The sequence below is a fragment of the Delphinapterus leucas genome, chromosome 3 (assembly GCF_059928025.1).
Source record: "Delphinapterus leucas isolate spDelLeu-1000000601 "Yukka" chromosome 3, BTC_Dleu_Yukka2, whole genome shotgun sequence".
NCBI classification, from domain to species: domain Eukaryota; kingdom Metazoa; phylum Chordata; class Mammalia; order Artiodactyla; family Monodontidae; genus Delphinapterus; species Delphinapterus leucas.
In genome coordinates this window covers 88915322-88932314 of record NC_143131.1, presented here as the reverse complement: position 1 = coordinate 88932314, position 16993 = coordinate 88915322, and the positions used below count along the sequence as shown (strand labels likewise).

At 41.2% G+C, this 16993-nt stretch overlaps 1 protein-coding gene across 2 annotated transcripts in view; it reads left to right on the top strand.

Moving 5' to 3' along the window:
• Nucleotides 1-16993, top strand: part of EFNA5 (ephrin A5) — a 279490-nt gene that overhangs the window by 220394 nt on the left and 42103 nt on the right. For both annotated transcript variants that reach the window (XM_022591667.3, XM_022591657.3), the window contains exon 2: nucleotides 11760-12052. In XM_022591667.3, the coding sequence (XP_022447375.1) occupies nucleotides 11760-12052 (293 nt within the window). The remainder of the gene's footprint in view (nucleotides 1-11759; nucleotides 12053-16993) is intronic.

The window sequence follows — 16993 nt, the reverse complement described above, 5'->3', positions numbered from 1 at the left end:
AACTATCCTTACGTAGGAATATAATGTGCCTTCTCCCCTCAGACCAGCTGCTTGCTCAGAACAGCAGGTGGATATTGAGTGTCCCCCCTGCTCCAGGGTATTGTGGGGTGCCCGCAGTGGCTTAACTCCGCTCTCTTGCCTCCTTTACTCCCTTCCTTCCTGGCCATTGTTCCCTTATTGTTGTTCGATAATTCTTTATGTCTCTGAAGTCCCTGGCAGTGATGTAATTCAATAGCACCCACCCCCAAATCTACCATTAATTAACTTTTTAAAAAAATAAATTTATTTAATTAATTTATTTATTTTTGGCTGTGTTGGATCTTCGTTGCTGCGTGCGGGCTTTCTCTAGTTGCGGCGAGCGGGGGCCACTCTTCCTTGCGGTGCACGGGCTACTCATTGCAGTGGCTTCTTCTGTGGAGCATGGGCTCTAGGTGCGTAAGCTTCAGTTGTTGGGGCTTGCGGGCTCTAGAGTGCAGGCTCAGTAGTTGTGGCACACGGGCGCAGTAGTTGTGGCTCACGGGCTCTAGAGTGGAGGCACAGTAGTTGTGGCGCATGGGCTTAGTTGTGGGATCTTCCCGGACCAGGGTTCAAACCTGTGTCCCCTGCATTGGCAGGCAGATTCCTAATCACTGTGCCACCAGGGACGCCCCATTAATTAACTTTTAAACTGCCTGTATTAGTCCGCTTAGGCTGTAGTGACAAAATACCATAGACTTGTTGGCTTAAACAACAGAAATCTATTTTCTCACAATTCTGGAGGATAGATGTCCCAGACCAAGGTCCAGCAGTGTCAGTTTCTGGTAAGAGCTCTCTTCCTGGCCTGCAGAGGCACATGAAGGGAGAGTGGAGAAGGGGAGAGGGGGCACTGGTGTCTCTTCTTGAAGAACACCAATCCTGTTGGGTTGGGGCCCCACCCTTATGATCTCATTTAACCTTAATTTCCTCCATATCTGTCTTCAAACACAATCACATTGGGGCTTCAACATATGAATTGGGGGTGACAAATTCAGTCCATAATACAGCCCAAATAAAAGAAGAAAACAAACCCCTAAAATAGAGAACCATAACATGACATGAACTTTGTAGCAGTTAGTAAACTTTTGACCTGACACTCTGCGCTTCCTCCACTGGCAATGGCCCACATGAACACACTCTGATGACAGTTGCAGGGGAGAGTTGAGAAGTCCCAGGAAAAAGCCAAAGGAAGACTCTCAAATACCTGTTTGCCTTCCCACCTTCCAACAGTAGAGGGATGGGAGGGGAGATTTCTAAGCCCCGGAAATGTCCAAGGACAAGGGATTGGTTCTGGTCTTTTTCTACAAAGATTTGAGCTACTATTTGGTAGCTTTGAGGTGACGAGGAAGTTGTTTTCCTCTCGTGATCCCGGCCTGAGCAACAAAAGCTGGATATCCTGACAGGAGAGGCACAGTCTGTATCCCTACGACTCCCGTGAACTGGGGCAAACCCTGGGCATACCCCAGCCTGGTCTAGTCCTAACCTGAGCAGAAGGGAGCCTCAGAACCAGAAGATTCTCAGCACTGCCAGCTTGCGGTTGCTGGGACACAGCTCAGAGCAGAACAGTGGTTGGCAGAGGCTGAAAGGGAGCCTTGGGTGTTCCTGCCAATGTGATAGGCGCTTGCAGGATTTTGTGAAGCAGTCTGATGAACCCTCTCAAATAGAGGCACCTAATGCCATTCAGCTGTGTAATTGGGATGGAAATGGGCCAATGAGAGGCGGCAGTTTGGGCTTAACCTTTGGGGAGTCTTGTTCCAGGAGACTGTATGTGGGGGGAAGAAAGAAGCATTACAAATAATAAGCTTCTCCGCCTGATTTGTAATGAATTGGTAATAAATGGCCTAGCGCTCTCCAGAAGTCTGACGATTACAGAGCAGTTCCAGCTAAGTGCACGGGACCACATCTTATTTTGATCAGCTGTAGCATAGCAAAGACATGTAATTATCATAATCTAACAATTAGCCTGGCATCACTTTCCAGTGTTTAATTACCCCAATAAATGGTAATTGAATAGAGGACTTAATGACAAGAGAGAAACTTTCATTCTGCGTTAGGTGCTTAAGTCGTCTACTTGGCTAGGCATGATTTTCTAGCATTGCTGGAACAATAGGCCTGATTATCATTTTCCTATCTGCCCTCGGCCATTATTTTGTTTCCTGATCTTGACCTTTGTTTGTCATATTATTTAGCTGTTCTCAAAATTTGATACTGGGACCCAGGACACAGAAGGAGATTATTGGGCACTTTACAAAGTTTTTTTCTGTTTTCAAACATTGTTTCTAATATCCATCAGCTACAATTTACTTTCTGGGAGGTCTCTCAAGTCACCACTACGTGCAGGCACTGTGCTGAGCGTTGGGGATGCAGAGATGAGTAAATACCAGCACCACCTTCAAGGAGCTCTCAGTGTAAAGAATGGAGGTCTCCATAAAAATACTAGAATAATCATAGTTCTAGTGATCTGCTCTCAGTGCAGTCCCAGTTTTTTTCTACATCTGTGATTTACCTTGAATGAATTCAATATTTTCTATGGCTCTACCCACCACCTAATTTCTAATGACTCCAGATCAATTCTCTCTCACCTTAGCCTCATGCCTGGTTCCAGATTTGTATCCAACTGCTCACAAGGTCCTAACCATACCAAATAAAAATAACTACTTCTCCCGTGCCAATTTGCATAGAAACAGCAACAGTTTCTGCTTTGCATCCTAAAGTTTTATATAAAACACTATTACCATTATTGTGCCCTAGCGTTGCAAGGTATTTGCTTACCCTGGTCCTATGAAGATCAAACATAAAAGAAAGCCATAAAACATTTGTTTCCTTTCTTCCAGCTTGTTTTTTGTTTGTTTAACAATAAACTAATAAACAGTAGTTCCATGCCACGTAGATCTCGAACACCCACCCGGTTTTTGAAAAGTCGGGGCCAAATTTCAGACTTAGATGGTAATGATTCCAATAGGTTATCATCAAGCCATAATACAAATATTTAATTTACTGCTTGTACAGCAGTATGTAAGAACTATGAAATCATTATTTGATGTGGTTAATAGGAAGGACATTTACTATATCTCTTTGGTTATTTATTTATTTATTTATTTTTGCGAAACACGGGCCTCTCACTGTTGTGGCCTGTCCCGTTGTGGAGCACAGGCTCCGGACGCGCAGGCTCAGTGGCCATGGCTCACAGGCCCAGCCGCTCCGTGGCATGTCGGATCTTCCCGGACTGGGGCATGAACCCGTGTCCCCTGCGTCAGCAGGCGGACTCTCAACCACTGCGCCACCAGGGAAGCCCTCTCTTTGGTTACTGTTCTTAATTTTGAAACTAGGAATAACCTGAAATTCTGCTGGGTAACTCCATCCTCGTAGGATACAAAAGGGCTACACGTATGTAAGCAGTTTGGCAGGTGGCTTATTTGTTTGACTGACTCCCCACCTCCTGCATCCTCAGAACAGAATCAGTTTGTTGAATCCTGTTCTCCTAGGACAGTGGCTGGATAACCAGGTCAGTGATTTCCTGCATCTGCTTTTGGATCTGTCTGTGTGTTTCAGCTGCTCTGTTCCATATGCTTGACATGATGTAAAACTCTGGATAACTTAGGGCATGAAGGGCAGCTTCGTCAGGAAGCTCCTGGCCAGCAGGAGTCAAGAAGGAGGCTGTTTTGCCTTGTGGAAGTGACCTCTGTGAGGCCATACACTGATTGCCAGACAATAATTCTTTATTTTATTTTAATCCCTTTTTGAAAACCATTTGCAGTTGTCTGCGATGTGTCGGGTGTGTGGAACTCTGCCTGCTTAATTCTTTGGCTGATTTAGCCTGTTGACGTTGACACATTCTTACCCCAAGCCCGAGGCCTCTTTGGGGGCTTAGAAGCAATTAGACTGTCACCCAAAGCTCCGGGTCCCTTCCTGAAGGAAAGTCTTGTTTAGGCTCTGCCAATTTAATGCTTTGTTTCCTTTGGAGCTCCTCAGTCAGGCTAATAAAACAAACTCCAAATGAGTTAAAACACTGGAGGAGAGAACATTTTGTGGACACTGTATTTGAAACAGGTACTCCTCCTGGGAGATATCAATTTTAAAAAGTCATTCAGCCTGATGTGACTTGAACTAGAAAAGCAATAACACAAGGTATTTGAGATTTCTATCTATCTGAGATGAGTAATTAATGTTAATGGAGGAATTTTTAAACCACTTGCTTTTAAAGCACACACACGCACACACACACAGAAAAAAAGGGACAGGTTAGTATACTAGACCACTAATAAATTCTAAATATCTGGCTAAGTAAATTACATCTTATTCTCATCACCAACAGTTATTAAGTTGAAGACAAAGCTCTCATGCTGCAGAATTTGTGATTACTACAACATTTATTTCCTTTCTTCCAACTTGCATGTATAAGAACTTTATTCTAATTTTCCTTAATGGATAAGCAGAGCACCAACGCCGGGTTCTAAATGTTTTCTCAGTGTCATGTGCTTCGTTGAATGAAAGTGTGTGTTGTAGCCTACAGCCTTTCAACTGCAAAAGAATGTGTAAGAAATATCTCTGAAATTCATCCTTGAGTAGGTTCTTTTTACACTTGTAAATCTTCACTTTTATGGGAATTTTAGTTGTTCTTGGTATGTTCTAGAGCCTGGAAGAGCTGGATTGGGCTGCCTGGGATGGTGGGTTTCGGTCATCATGTACTATACCTCATTCAGCCTTAACAACTGGCCTGGTAACAGTGAAACTGTCTATGACTCTGTCTCAGAACTGGAAACAAAGGTCAATGACCAATATATTTGAAAGGTTGGCATATTTCAGCCTGTGAGAGAGAGGGAACATTTAAAATCAGCAAAACAAGTCTTTCTTCATCCCCCACTGATGCTAATATGATTTATCTACCCCAAGTTTGATTTGCTGTTTGTATTTCTCGCTTTAACCTCTGCTGGAAAAAAAAAAAGAGCATCTTCAGATTTAGGATCCGAAAGCCATAAGGCTTGCATTCTGTGCCGAAAGGAATAACAGAAGGAGACAAGAAGGGACGTGTTATGCAACGCAGCAGAGACTGCCATCCTGCCCATCACCTCCCAAAACGTATTTAGAAAACAAATCCTGTGTCTGTTGCTGGGCCCATTAGGCCCTTCAGGACAAATGAGAAATTCTTCTGGTTAAAAAGACATCTTATTCTGAAATTAGCCTTTAAATCTATAATAGAATTGAAAGACTGTGCTGTCAAGACATATTCACTTGAGATTTAGTTTAAAATTTGGGAGGAACCCTGAGCTGATAAATTTGCTTAATCTTTGACCATAAATCATATCCTTCTTTTACATTTCAATTTCAGAATGTAATATAGTAAGTTGCCTTGTAATTAAAGACGTGACAGTGTAGTTCTGTTCAAATAGGAATATTAAAACAATCACCTCCTTGACAGATTAAAATACATTTAAAATGTAATAATCAACTATCCAGTTCATGAGAAATAGCATTTTCATCATTGAGTCCTTTAAAACATTACATGAAAGGGGGATAAAAGTGCCTCACAGCTTCTTAACCTCTAATAAGCAGTGTCTCCTCTCAGTAACACTGTTTCTCTATTTATGGAGTAAAGAAACTTCACTCAGGAGCTGCTTGATAAAATACCTCAGTACGTATTTCCCTGGAAGCAGGCTCTCTGCTGTGCCAGCAACATATGCTGAAGGCCAATTTAGAACGTTTTAAATATGCACCGTACCCTTCCTTTTCCAGCTACTAAAATGAAACGCATTTTGGCTTTAGCAAATGAGGAATGGAATGGGAGGAGGAACACTGCAGAGAAAAGTGGCTAAAGATGAACTCAGAGAAGGAGGATGATGATGGTGCTGCTTCTCTGCAGCCTGAACCCAGGGCACTGCCTGTGTGTCCTGTGAACTCGACCTCCCAGCTGTCAGTCTCCACACCACGAGAGCATATGGTGATAGAGGAGGAAGTAAGGTCAATGACGTGAAAAACTATCCATTGAGAAAGAAAGCTAGGTGATGTCTCCTTGCCAAAGCAAAGAGGAACCGAGGTCAGAGTAGAGAACTTCCACCTGAGGTCAAGGACTGGAGTGTTCAAGTACTAGATGTCCCCAGTGGAGTGACCCAATTTGAAAATAAATTAGTTAGTTAGGAGCAGAGTCCTACAGATCAGGTTAACTATGGTCATGAAACAATGTTTTGGTCCCTGTCTCAGTAGAAACTTGGGGGCACATTGTTGATAACTAAATGCAAAGACAGTCTGTCAACTCTTTTTTTCAAAATAAATTTATTTATTTATTTTTGGCTGCGTTGGGTCTTCGTTGCTGCCCACGGGCTTTCTCTAGTTGCGGCGAGCGGGTGCTACCCTTTGTTGCGGTGCGCAGGTTTCTCAGTGCAGTGGCTTCTCTTGTGGAGCACTGGCTCTAGGTGCACGGGCTTCAGTGGTTGCGGCACGTGGCCTCAGTAGTTGTGGCTCACAGGCTCAGTAGTTGCGGCACACGGGCTCAGTAGTTGTGGCACGTGGGCTCAGTAGTTGTGGCACGCAGGCTCAGTAGTTGTGGTGCACGGGCTTAGTTGCTCCGTGGCATGTGGGATCTTCCCCAACCAGGGCTCAAACCCGTGTCCCCTGCATTGGCAGGTGGATTCTTAACCACTGCGCCACCAGGGAAGTCCCAGACAGCCTGTCAACACTTACTTCACCTCTGTCATCTTGATTTCACTTGAATTCCAATACTTAATCCATGATTCACTTTCTCCAGACAGGTTATATAAAGAGAGAGATATTAATAGTAGTTTAAATTTATAATAAAAACTGTATTTAGCTGTGGAATGTCATCAGGTAAACACTGAAGACAAACTAAGACAAAAACACATGTCTGCACAGAGACTTTGTAGCTCAAATCTCACCTTTAGTTGTTTTTTTGCTATCAGTAGCCCCAAACTGTATTTTTTATCCAACCCTCCAGGCAGCCTCTGGGTCATCAAAACAATCGTAAAGTGCATAATTCATTTTTAGCAGTTGAATTGATTACAAAGAATTAGTTGCTGTACTGAATTTTATTCTTCTTAATTAATTAAAATGACCCTTTCACAACATATATGACATTCTCAACCAGCCTACTGCCACATTTTGACAATGTGGCATGCAACCATGCAACCCAGTGGAGGACAAGGGCCATCACTGTACGCATATGAGATGTCTCCTGGCACTGGGACTTGTATTGTGAGAACACAGGCAGAGCGGTAATCATTTTACTCAAACACAGTCACTTTTCTAAGTGTGGCAACCATGCCTGCTTTTACGTCGTAAACCGCTGTGATAATTTAGTAGAGATTGTATTGTAATTATTGTTCGCGTGTTGGTATGCAGCCAGAAATTCCTACAGTTCATAATACGCAATGGTTTCAGAGAGGTAGAGAGCCACAGATACAATAGATGGAATTAAAGATTAGGAGTAAAGAAGAGACATTTATAAGAAAATTTCCCAGAAATTTACAAATGTGTCAAAGCAGTGGCGGGCTACCCATGAAATTTGTAAATATTGGCATGTGGAATCATTCTTCCTAGAGGTGAATTTGCTCATTTAATACGAACTAAAGCTCATGAAAGTTTCCTGATGGAAAAAAAAAAAAGTTCCCTTCTTGTGAATGGCTACGGAGCCTAACAGCACTTTATCCTGTGAAAGGTTGGAATGATGTGCATGAGTCAGGAGCTAACCCTGTGATCTGAGGCTTATTCAGATGTTGATGCACCCTTCCGCTTTCAGTGCAGGAGTTTAGGATCAACCTCGTGAGGAAGAGAGAAGGGCCAGGACCCCTTGCAGCAGACTTTCCTAGAAGATCAGTGTAAACAGGATGAGGGGAATTACAGTCCGTAAAGCTTTGAGCCATTATGATTAGGAGGAAAGTATATATGCTTCAGAAGCCATCAGACTGAGGTTGAAATCCTACCTCTGCTGCTTATTTCCTGTGGAAAAAAATTGAACTAAGTGGATAACAACTTCTCTGAATGTCATTTTCTCATTGGTATAATGAAACTAATTATAACTACCCAATAAGGATTTCATGTGACAACAGATGTAAAGCCATAAAGTAGCAGATCCTGGACGTGGCAAATATTTGTTGCATCAGTGAATGTAGGAAAGAACTGAAACCCCATCAAGAATTAGGGGCTTCCCTGGTGGCACAGTGGTTGAGAGTCCACCTGCCGATGCAGGGGACACGGGTTCGTGCCCCGGTCCGGGAAGATCCCACATCCTGCAGAGAGGCTGGGCCCGTGAGCCATGGCCACTGTGCCTGCGCGTCCGGAGCCTGTGCTCCGCAACGGGAGAGGCCACAGCAGTGAGAGGCCCCTGTACCGCAAAAAAAAAAAAAGAGAAAAGAATGAGAATCATCCCTCTGGCGAAATACAGAGTGGACCTAAGAACTTGACTTTAGCAATTAAATCTCATTTCTGAGGTCAGACTGCTTGGGTTTGAATTCTGCCTCCACCTTTTATTATTCCTGTCACACCGGGCACGTTGCTTGACTTCTTAATCTCAGTTTCCTCATCTCTGACTGGGTGTACTAATTGTGTCTATTCTGTGGCATTGTGATGGAGATTAAATTGAGATAATGAATGTAACGTAATAACTACTCAATAATATTAGCCATACATATGTGCTTCTTCACAGTAAGGCCAGAAAAGAATGATTCAGTGTGACTCCGTAGTCAAAGAGCATAATTTGGGATAGTCTTAGTTTATCTAACTCTCAAGCTTTCTTTGGATTGTACTTAGCTACATTATACAGATGCCTTTTATGAGTTCCATTTGGTCACTGTTTTTATGTTCACATTGTCCTTTTTTTTTTTGAAATTTACATTAGTAAAATAATTTATGCAAATTGAATATCTGAAACAGAAGTGTAAGTTGATTCTATGGTAAATCATAATAATTTCTTTGTCGTGTGCATAGAAGGGTATAAGCGTTAATTGCTGGGACAATCTCATGTTTAAAATTGGCTCCACAGTGATTCACCTAACACCCCACACAAAGTAAATTGTCACCAGAAAAGGATAACTGGTCAACCCAATGTAAAATGGCTCTTCAGTCTCATGGTTTGCTTTATTTAAATTATAGCAGAATTAACAGGGATAAACGTGTAGAAAAAGGGTAGCTAAACTTGAGGCACCAGAAAACTATGACAATTTGTAGAATAAAGCAATAACCGCATGGGTCCAGACAGTGGCAGTTTTCTTAATTTTCACTTTTAAGCAGTGTCCAGTGCCAGTAGAAGCTAAGATGAGTGACACTTAGGGAAAGGAAAAACTTCCTCCTTGAATGTCTTTAAAATCTATAATAATAATATAATAATATAAAGTGCATCTGGGCATTGCCTTCTGCTGCAGTTCTTGTCTGGCTCTCAGCCAGAACTGTCAGCCTACTCTGAGTACTGATGATTCACATCCCAGCACCCTTTTATCTGAACGTTGCAGTGTCTTTTCTTTGTACTTTGGCAGTGATGTTACCTTGATGTGCAAAAACCTTTTAAAAGCAACACAGGCTTTCCTCGTATCTTGACAAATCGTTGTCTGCCAGTAATGAAGAAAAAGAAAACCTGGTTTCATCATCACTGTAGATATAAAGAAATAAATACTTCTGAGGGTTTTCTTGTTTTTAAAAATGGTTATGTATTTTGAGATCCTCTAACTGAGAAGTGATCTGATCATCTTTCCTTATTTCTCTTGCATAAATCAACATGCTGCTTTTCCAAAGCACAGAGCAAGTGGAGTTTCTGGGGATCATTTGATATTTGAGGACGGACAGAATTTAGGATTTTTATATGATTTCCTTTCTTCTGGGATTTTTAAAAGGGAAACCTGGGGATTATTTTTATTTCTGTTGTATGCTCTTACTGCCATTGTTTAAAAAGTAATACTTTGTTACTTACCCATTTTAATATATCCTGTTAATAGTAACAGTGCTTTATATTCACGTGTGCTTTTCATACATTTCCTCATCTGAGGCTTGAAGCAGCTGTGTGAGGTCAGCAAGGAAGATTCTCATTATTATTCTACTTAACATGTGAGGAAACTGAGGCTCAGGATGGCTTATGACTCTCCTACTCAACCAGCAGCAGATCTAGTTCTACTCACTCAAAATAAGTAGCTTTTCCACTTGTACCACGGTGTATTTCAGAAGGGAATCTCGACTTTGTCAATGAATATTTAGGATCCAGAGCAAAGGTAGTATTCACAACAACCTGTCAGAGGTCCTTGTTATATGTGGGTGCTGCATTTTAAGGAGAACACTGGGAAACTAGAAGATGTGAAGAGGGTCAAAATAGTAGTATGATGAGGAGTCTGGAAACTATACCAGAAATAACCAAAGGAATCAGGACTTTCAAGTCTGGAGAAAGGAGGATACAGAGAGAGATACAGCTGACATCTCCGAATGTTTTATGTACTACCTGGTGGAAGAGGAATTAGATTTGCTCTTTGTAATTTCAGGCAGCAGAAGTAGGATCACTGGATGGAAATTACACAGAAGTGGATTTATGCTCAATATAAGAAGAAACTTGCTAACATTTAGAGATGTCCAAAGATAGAATAGACTAGCTCACCGTCACTGGGAAGTGTTCTCGCTGAGACTGTCTGACTTGAAGATTTTATGACTTTATGGGCATTGTATTTCAGCAGTGACATAGTTTTGTGATGACCCTCCTAAGGGCTCAGAGAAGAATTTCCTCACCAGCTAAAAACAAAGGGGTTTTGTAGGCTTTTCCACTCTGATTTTAGAAAGTTGTGTACATAACAATTCCTGTTTCACACACCTCTGGGTCCTGGGAAAAACTGTTCAGTTGATGGGGAAAGGCACATTAGTTAAAACAAATAAGCAAAACTTTTTTAAGATAAGAATTGAAGCAGACACTGTGATGTGGGCAGTGGTGTGTTTGTGTGCACACATTTTAACTCTTTCAGGATGAAGTGGCCGTGGTTTTGCTGTTTTCATCTGACTTCTTACTTTCTCTACTCCTCAGTCCAGCCCTAGAACACAACCTATGAAAGTGAAAGAAATGGGCAGAAAAGTCATTCAACCAATTTAATAGGGAAAGGGCGAGGGCATCAAAACAGAGATTGGCTAAAACGAGTTTGTGACAAAAGCAGATTTACTGAGGGAAACACCTAACTAGGATCCTCAGTCTTGGTTCCAGGTCTGGCTCAGTGGCTCATTGCTTCATCATTATGCCTTCGGGTTTTATTTTCCTCTAAAGTGGAAGTGTTGTTCTAGGAATTTTCTTTTCAACTTTTAAATTTTATGATTCTAATTCTCTCAATTTTATCACTCTAATTGTCCACAGCTGCATAGGAAATTAAGAATGGTCTCAGTTATAACAAAAACAATTCATCTATTTTTTAAATTTCTTACTCATTTATTCAAAAACATTTATTAAATGAAACACTATTTTAGAAATATGAAAACTGATTTTAACAATGAAAGGAGAACAGCAAATCCGTACCTTTAATACTTAAAATGAAAGTGAAGCGCTCCATTGGTAGGGTACTTTGAAACAACGGTAATAGAATTCCTCTGTAAAATGGCATGCTGTTATTTAGATTTGGAACAGCAACAATTCAAACCATGCCTCAAATCATATGGCACCAAATAAAAACTTACTATAATAAATCTTTAGCCTGAGCGTTATTAATGGGTTCAACCACTGATTCCAAGCAGGAAGCCTTTCCTCTATGAATAATCCTATCTTTTTCTTCTTCCAACAGATTTCAGAGGGGTGACTACCACATTGACGTCTGTATCAATGACTACCTGGATGTGTTCTGCCCTCACTATGAGGACTCAGTCCCGGAAGATAAGACTGAGCGTTATGTCCTCTACATGGTGAACTTTGATGGCTACAGTGCCTGCGACCATACTTCCAAAGGGTTCAAGAGATGGGAATGTAATCGGCCTCACTCTCCGAATGGACCACTGAAGTTCTCTGAAAAATTCCAGCTCTTCACGCCCTTTTCCCTAGGATTTGAATTCAGACCAGGCCGGGAATATTTCTACATCTGTGAGTATACAGAGATTTATCATGTAGGGCAGCTGCAAGAAGCCAGCCTGATTTTTTAGCCGTGCTTCAGAGAACTGCAGAGTGCTGGACTCTGCATTATAGATGTCTCCTTGTACATGCATACATCAGGATCCCTAGATACATTAGCTGGGAATTGAGAGCACAAATTAGATTAAACACACAGCGCCTCTCCCCCTATGAAATTGCGTGTCAGCCTGTTCAGTGAACCAATGCTGACTTGTATTTCTTTTAAATGAAAATTGCTACCAAAGCTCAGGAAAAGAAAAAGAGATTCCTGAAAAAAGAATTAAAGGAAATAATTCAATTTACATAGCTTGGAGTCATTGGATTTCTCATTCAGGTGTCAGCAATATCCTTTCAATCATCCACATTTTCAGTTGGAGAAAGCCAAAACTCCTGCAAATGTCAGCAAGCTGATAGATACTTTCTTAGCACCAAGGAGAAAAGACAATTATTAAGAGCAGCTGTGTCTTTAAACAGGCAAGCGCGTGAAGAAGTATCTTGGTTTTTTCTCCTTCTTACACACCATCACTTCTTCAGGCATCATACTGGTCATGTATCCTAGGTAAATGCTTCTCAAACTTCACTGTGCACAGGTCACCTGGGGATCTTGTTATAATGCAGATTCTGATTCAGGGGGCCTGGGGTGGGGCCCGAGATGTGGTATTTGGAAAGCTCCCCGGTGATGCCACTGCTGCTGGTCTATGGACCACACTTGAGTTAGCAGGGTTATGGGAAATACCTAATTTAGGCAGCTTGCTGTGTATCTGGACCTGCCTTTAACTAGTATCAGATAGTTAAGCTATCTTGCCTTTCCTACGTGTTTTGACTGTCAGCTGAAGTAGTTAAATGTTAAAAGTACTTTGTTCAAAAGTACATTTACTAAAAAAAAAAAAAAAAAAGTACATTTACTGACCAGCTTATCATGGCTTAGAAATTTGGGGGATGCAGAATGAAAAGACACTCCCTGTCCTCAAGGAGTGACTGTCTAGTGGGGAGCAGACATTTAACTAGGCAGTGAAAGTGGAAACAGACAGTTGCTGAATGCCGCTGAGTGCAGGGAGCCTGAGTGCAGGGAGCCGTGGGAACGTAGGGGACGTTGGACCTCACCTGCTTGGAAGAATCAGGAAGCGCCGAGCCTCCCAGGGTGCTGGGCTGCTCCCTCGTTGCCTCCCAGGCAAAGGAGATAAAGAGCGTTCCTGGTTTTCTGATTCATTTCTTCAATCCCAGTGTCCTCCCCCACCTCTCCTCACCCACATGTTTTAAGTCTACAAGGATTTCTAGCTCCTCTTCTTCTCCAGAAAACAGAGTTTTCTAATAAGCCGGATTTCCCCATCATAAGGGCACTCTCACTTATATTGGAATTGAATTTAAAAAGGAAATTGAACAGCACCCGTTTTATTATTTCAGTACATATTTCAGTCGTTAGTCATGAAAAAACATGTAAAAGTCTTGATAGTATCTCACGTTCGATCCATAAAATAAGAAAAGGAATATTGAGTCCCGTGGATGGGGGGGAAACACTAGCATACAGTGAATTCACATGTTCTCAGGCAGCAGGCTCTTGCCTTTTGCTGATTTTTACTTTGTCAAAGAATCTCATTCAGCAGAGGAGAAAAAGGAAAAAGGAAGACTTCAGCTGTGAGACAGAGACTCATTAATTGCCTAAGTCTAAAATATCATACTGATGTAAGAGGAAATTATTGCCAGTTTCAAAATTTTCACATGGTTTCTCAGATTAAAAAACAGCAACAAAAGCAAAACGCAAAAATGAATAGAGGGCACTAAGATGGGAAACATACTCACCAGCTAACTAGTTGATTGCATGATTATTAGAAATTATAGAATCCATTGAGGTTCATAAGCAAGATGTTATTATTCAAATACACCCATAGTGCTTATGACTGGTTTTTCCTCATTTGCGGTTAAATTCAATATTTCACTAAAAATCATTATGTGTCTTCTGTAACATTCATTTAACGGAGTCATTTAACTGTCAAGGGCTCCTGTCAAAGTAATTGTTCAAAATGCTTCAAAATACCAAGAGCTTTTTGCTGTTCAGCTGAGTTTAACCTGAATTACTTCTTTTAATGAAAAGTAAAATAGCACAAAATTAGCAGCAAAAAGATGTTCATTTACAAGAAGCGCAGTGGCCTGGTCATCGGTTAAATTGAATTTTCAATCATGTTTTAGAACCATAAGAGCATCCTTCCCTGTCTTTTTAGTAGGGAAAGGGTTTCCTCTCTTCCTTTCACTGCTGAGAGTGGACACCTTACAGACATTTCAGATACTGTGGTCATAATTAAACTAAAGGATTCTTAGGGGAGAATTGGCCCTCAGTTGAATTTTCCTCTTTCCTAATGTGCGTGGAATGAACAAGATGATTGGGAAATGGCTCTTTTCACACTCATTACATTACATGGAGCCCTACTGCTGATCTCAGGAGCCAGCCTGACTGCCCACTTGTCAGTTTTATAAAATGTCCTTCCTAGGCCAGGGGTATATTTCAGCTCCTCAAGGCCTTAAGATCTCTTCCAAGTTTTCCAAGAGAAAAATGAAAGCTATAGCCTTTTGACGGTCCTGCTTCAAGGTGCCGGAGGAAGCCTTAAGCTCAGGGGTGACTGCAGAAGACCGAAAGTCAGATACAAGCTTGAACTGGGGGGGAAGGGAAGAGGAAAAGTTCATAACAGGAAGTCCACCTCATCACTTAGACTCAGGACACAAATCGGAGTGTTCTTATCAAGTTCTGCTTTATCTTCAGCGAGCTTTATTTCCTTCTTAATTTCTCCAAGTTATACAAAATTAAGAAAATACAGTAGTTGGAAATATCTCATGAAGTCTCCTGTTTACGTTAAAAATAAAATACCGTTCACGATTCTAGATCCTTTATTTGTCTCAAGAACGACTCTATGCCATGTCTTCCTTTCCTTGGGAACAGGCAGTGTGCTAAGTTGTTGGAATCGCCGATTATCGGTCAGGCAGACTGAGCCCGTCCTCTCAATCTGACAGATACTGTTTCTAATCTACAGGAGTTATTTTGGTAAGAGACTGGCATACTAAAATAACTAGAGAAGGTCGGTGGTTTTTCTACCAGTGATAGATTTGCAGAACTTCCCGTCAATAGATTATGGCAATAGTCACTTATATAGACTTCCTAAGGCAAAGAGTTATTTTAGAAACTGCAAAAATGCTCATTTTAGAAATGATTCTCATAAACATTAACCTAATGAGGACATGTGTGAAAGAAGTTTTGTGTCGTAATTTTTAAATCAGAAGAGGCAAAGGGGAATAAAAAAGGGTGCCATAAGTTATCTTTGTAAGTTAGTACAACTGCTGATTTTGAATGTCCTCTTCTGTAAAGTAAGGAAAACTGAGTCCTGGGCCCTTCTCTTGACCTAACGAGGTATATGATTTTGGATAAATCATCTAATCTCTCTGGGTTTCTATTTCCACATCTGTAAAATAATGAGGTTGCAATAGATGATTTCAAACTTTCTTGGAGCTTTAATATATTTTATCATAGGGTCTGTACACTAGGGTAGAGTTAACATCTGTAAAATGGCCCAGCCCAAAGCCTTACTTAGTAGATGTTCAATAAATGCCAGTTAAAGGGATATTTTTAAGGAAAGTGGAGAGCGGAGCAGCATATTAGAATTATTGAACTAGTTCTACGTTGGCCACCTGATCCACGCCACCATCATCCATTGTCTTAACTAGCGCGGCAGGCTCCTATCTGTTTCCCCTCCTCATGTCACTGCTCTGTCAAAGCCCTCCAGAGACTTCTTGTCTCACCAAGACAAAATCCAGAGTCTCTAACCTGGCAAACAAGGTCCTCTGAGACAAGTCCTCTTCTCCTCCCCACCCTCAGTCTCTTGGACTTCTCCTCCTACCATCTCTGCCTATTGTCTCTCTTCTGGCCACCCTGTCCTCCTTGTTCATCATACCTGCCCAGTGCCCCCTGACATCAAGGCCTTGGTTCTTTATCTTCTCTCTGCCTGAGGTTCTCATTGGCCCAGGTATCCACATCCCTTGCTCTCACTTGCTTTAGCTTGGGCCAAAAAAATGTCTTTATCTGAGAGGCTCTTCTGACCTCCCTATCATAAAGATAATATCTGTACCATTCTCTACACTCTTAACTCTGCTTTATTTTCGCTCAAGCAGTTAATCACATTATATATTTATGGTGGTTTGTTCATGGCTATTTCTGCTCTATGCCCTCCATCATATTGTTTGGCATGTAGTAGATGATCAATAAATAAGGCTCACTAGTGTTTATGTGGCACTCACTCTGTTCCAGGCACTGTTCTAAATACCCTACTGTTCTCAAAACAGCACTGTGAGGTACTGATTTTACAGGTGGAGAAACTGAGGCACAGAAAAGTTAGGTAACTTGAAAAAAGTTCACACAAACAAGAAGTATGTAGCTAGTCTGAGAAGAAATTAAGTGAGTAAACAACTAAAAGGAAGTGAAGAGATAAGGTCCTAGGTCTTATATGCTTAAAAAGAAACAATATATTTTGTATTAAAAAAGATTAGAAATTATTAGCACTACTGTTTAGAGAATATTACTTTATAAACTCTACTGGAACCCCAAATCAGGTAGTGCAAGATACATTTTAAACACATTTTTACATTTTCAGCTCTCCAAAGGACACTCTTCCATCTCAACTGTATCTTCCCAGATGGTTGACCTTTTTAATACAATAACTTCAGAAAAGTTGTACTTTCAAAGAAATTCTTCTTAAATCCACTGAATATTCAGCATCCAGACTAAATTATGATTGCACACTCGATTCAGGAAACGAGTGATTTTTAATGAGAGACCTACAATAAGGAAGATAGATGTCATTTTCTTAAAATGATACTAAAAAGGCAGAGAATTCTTCTAGCGTTTGCCACATCTAAGGTTTAGCTGATTTC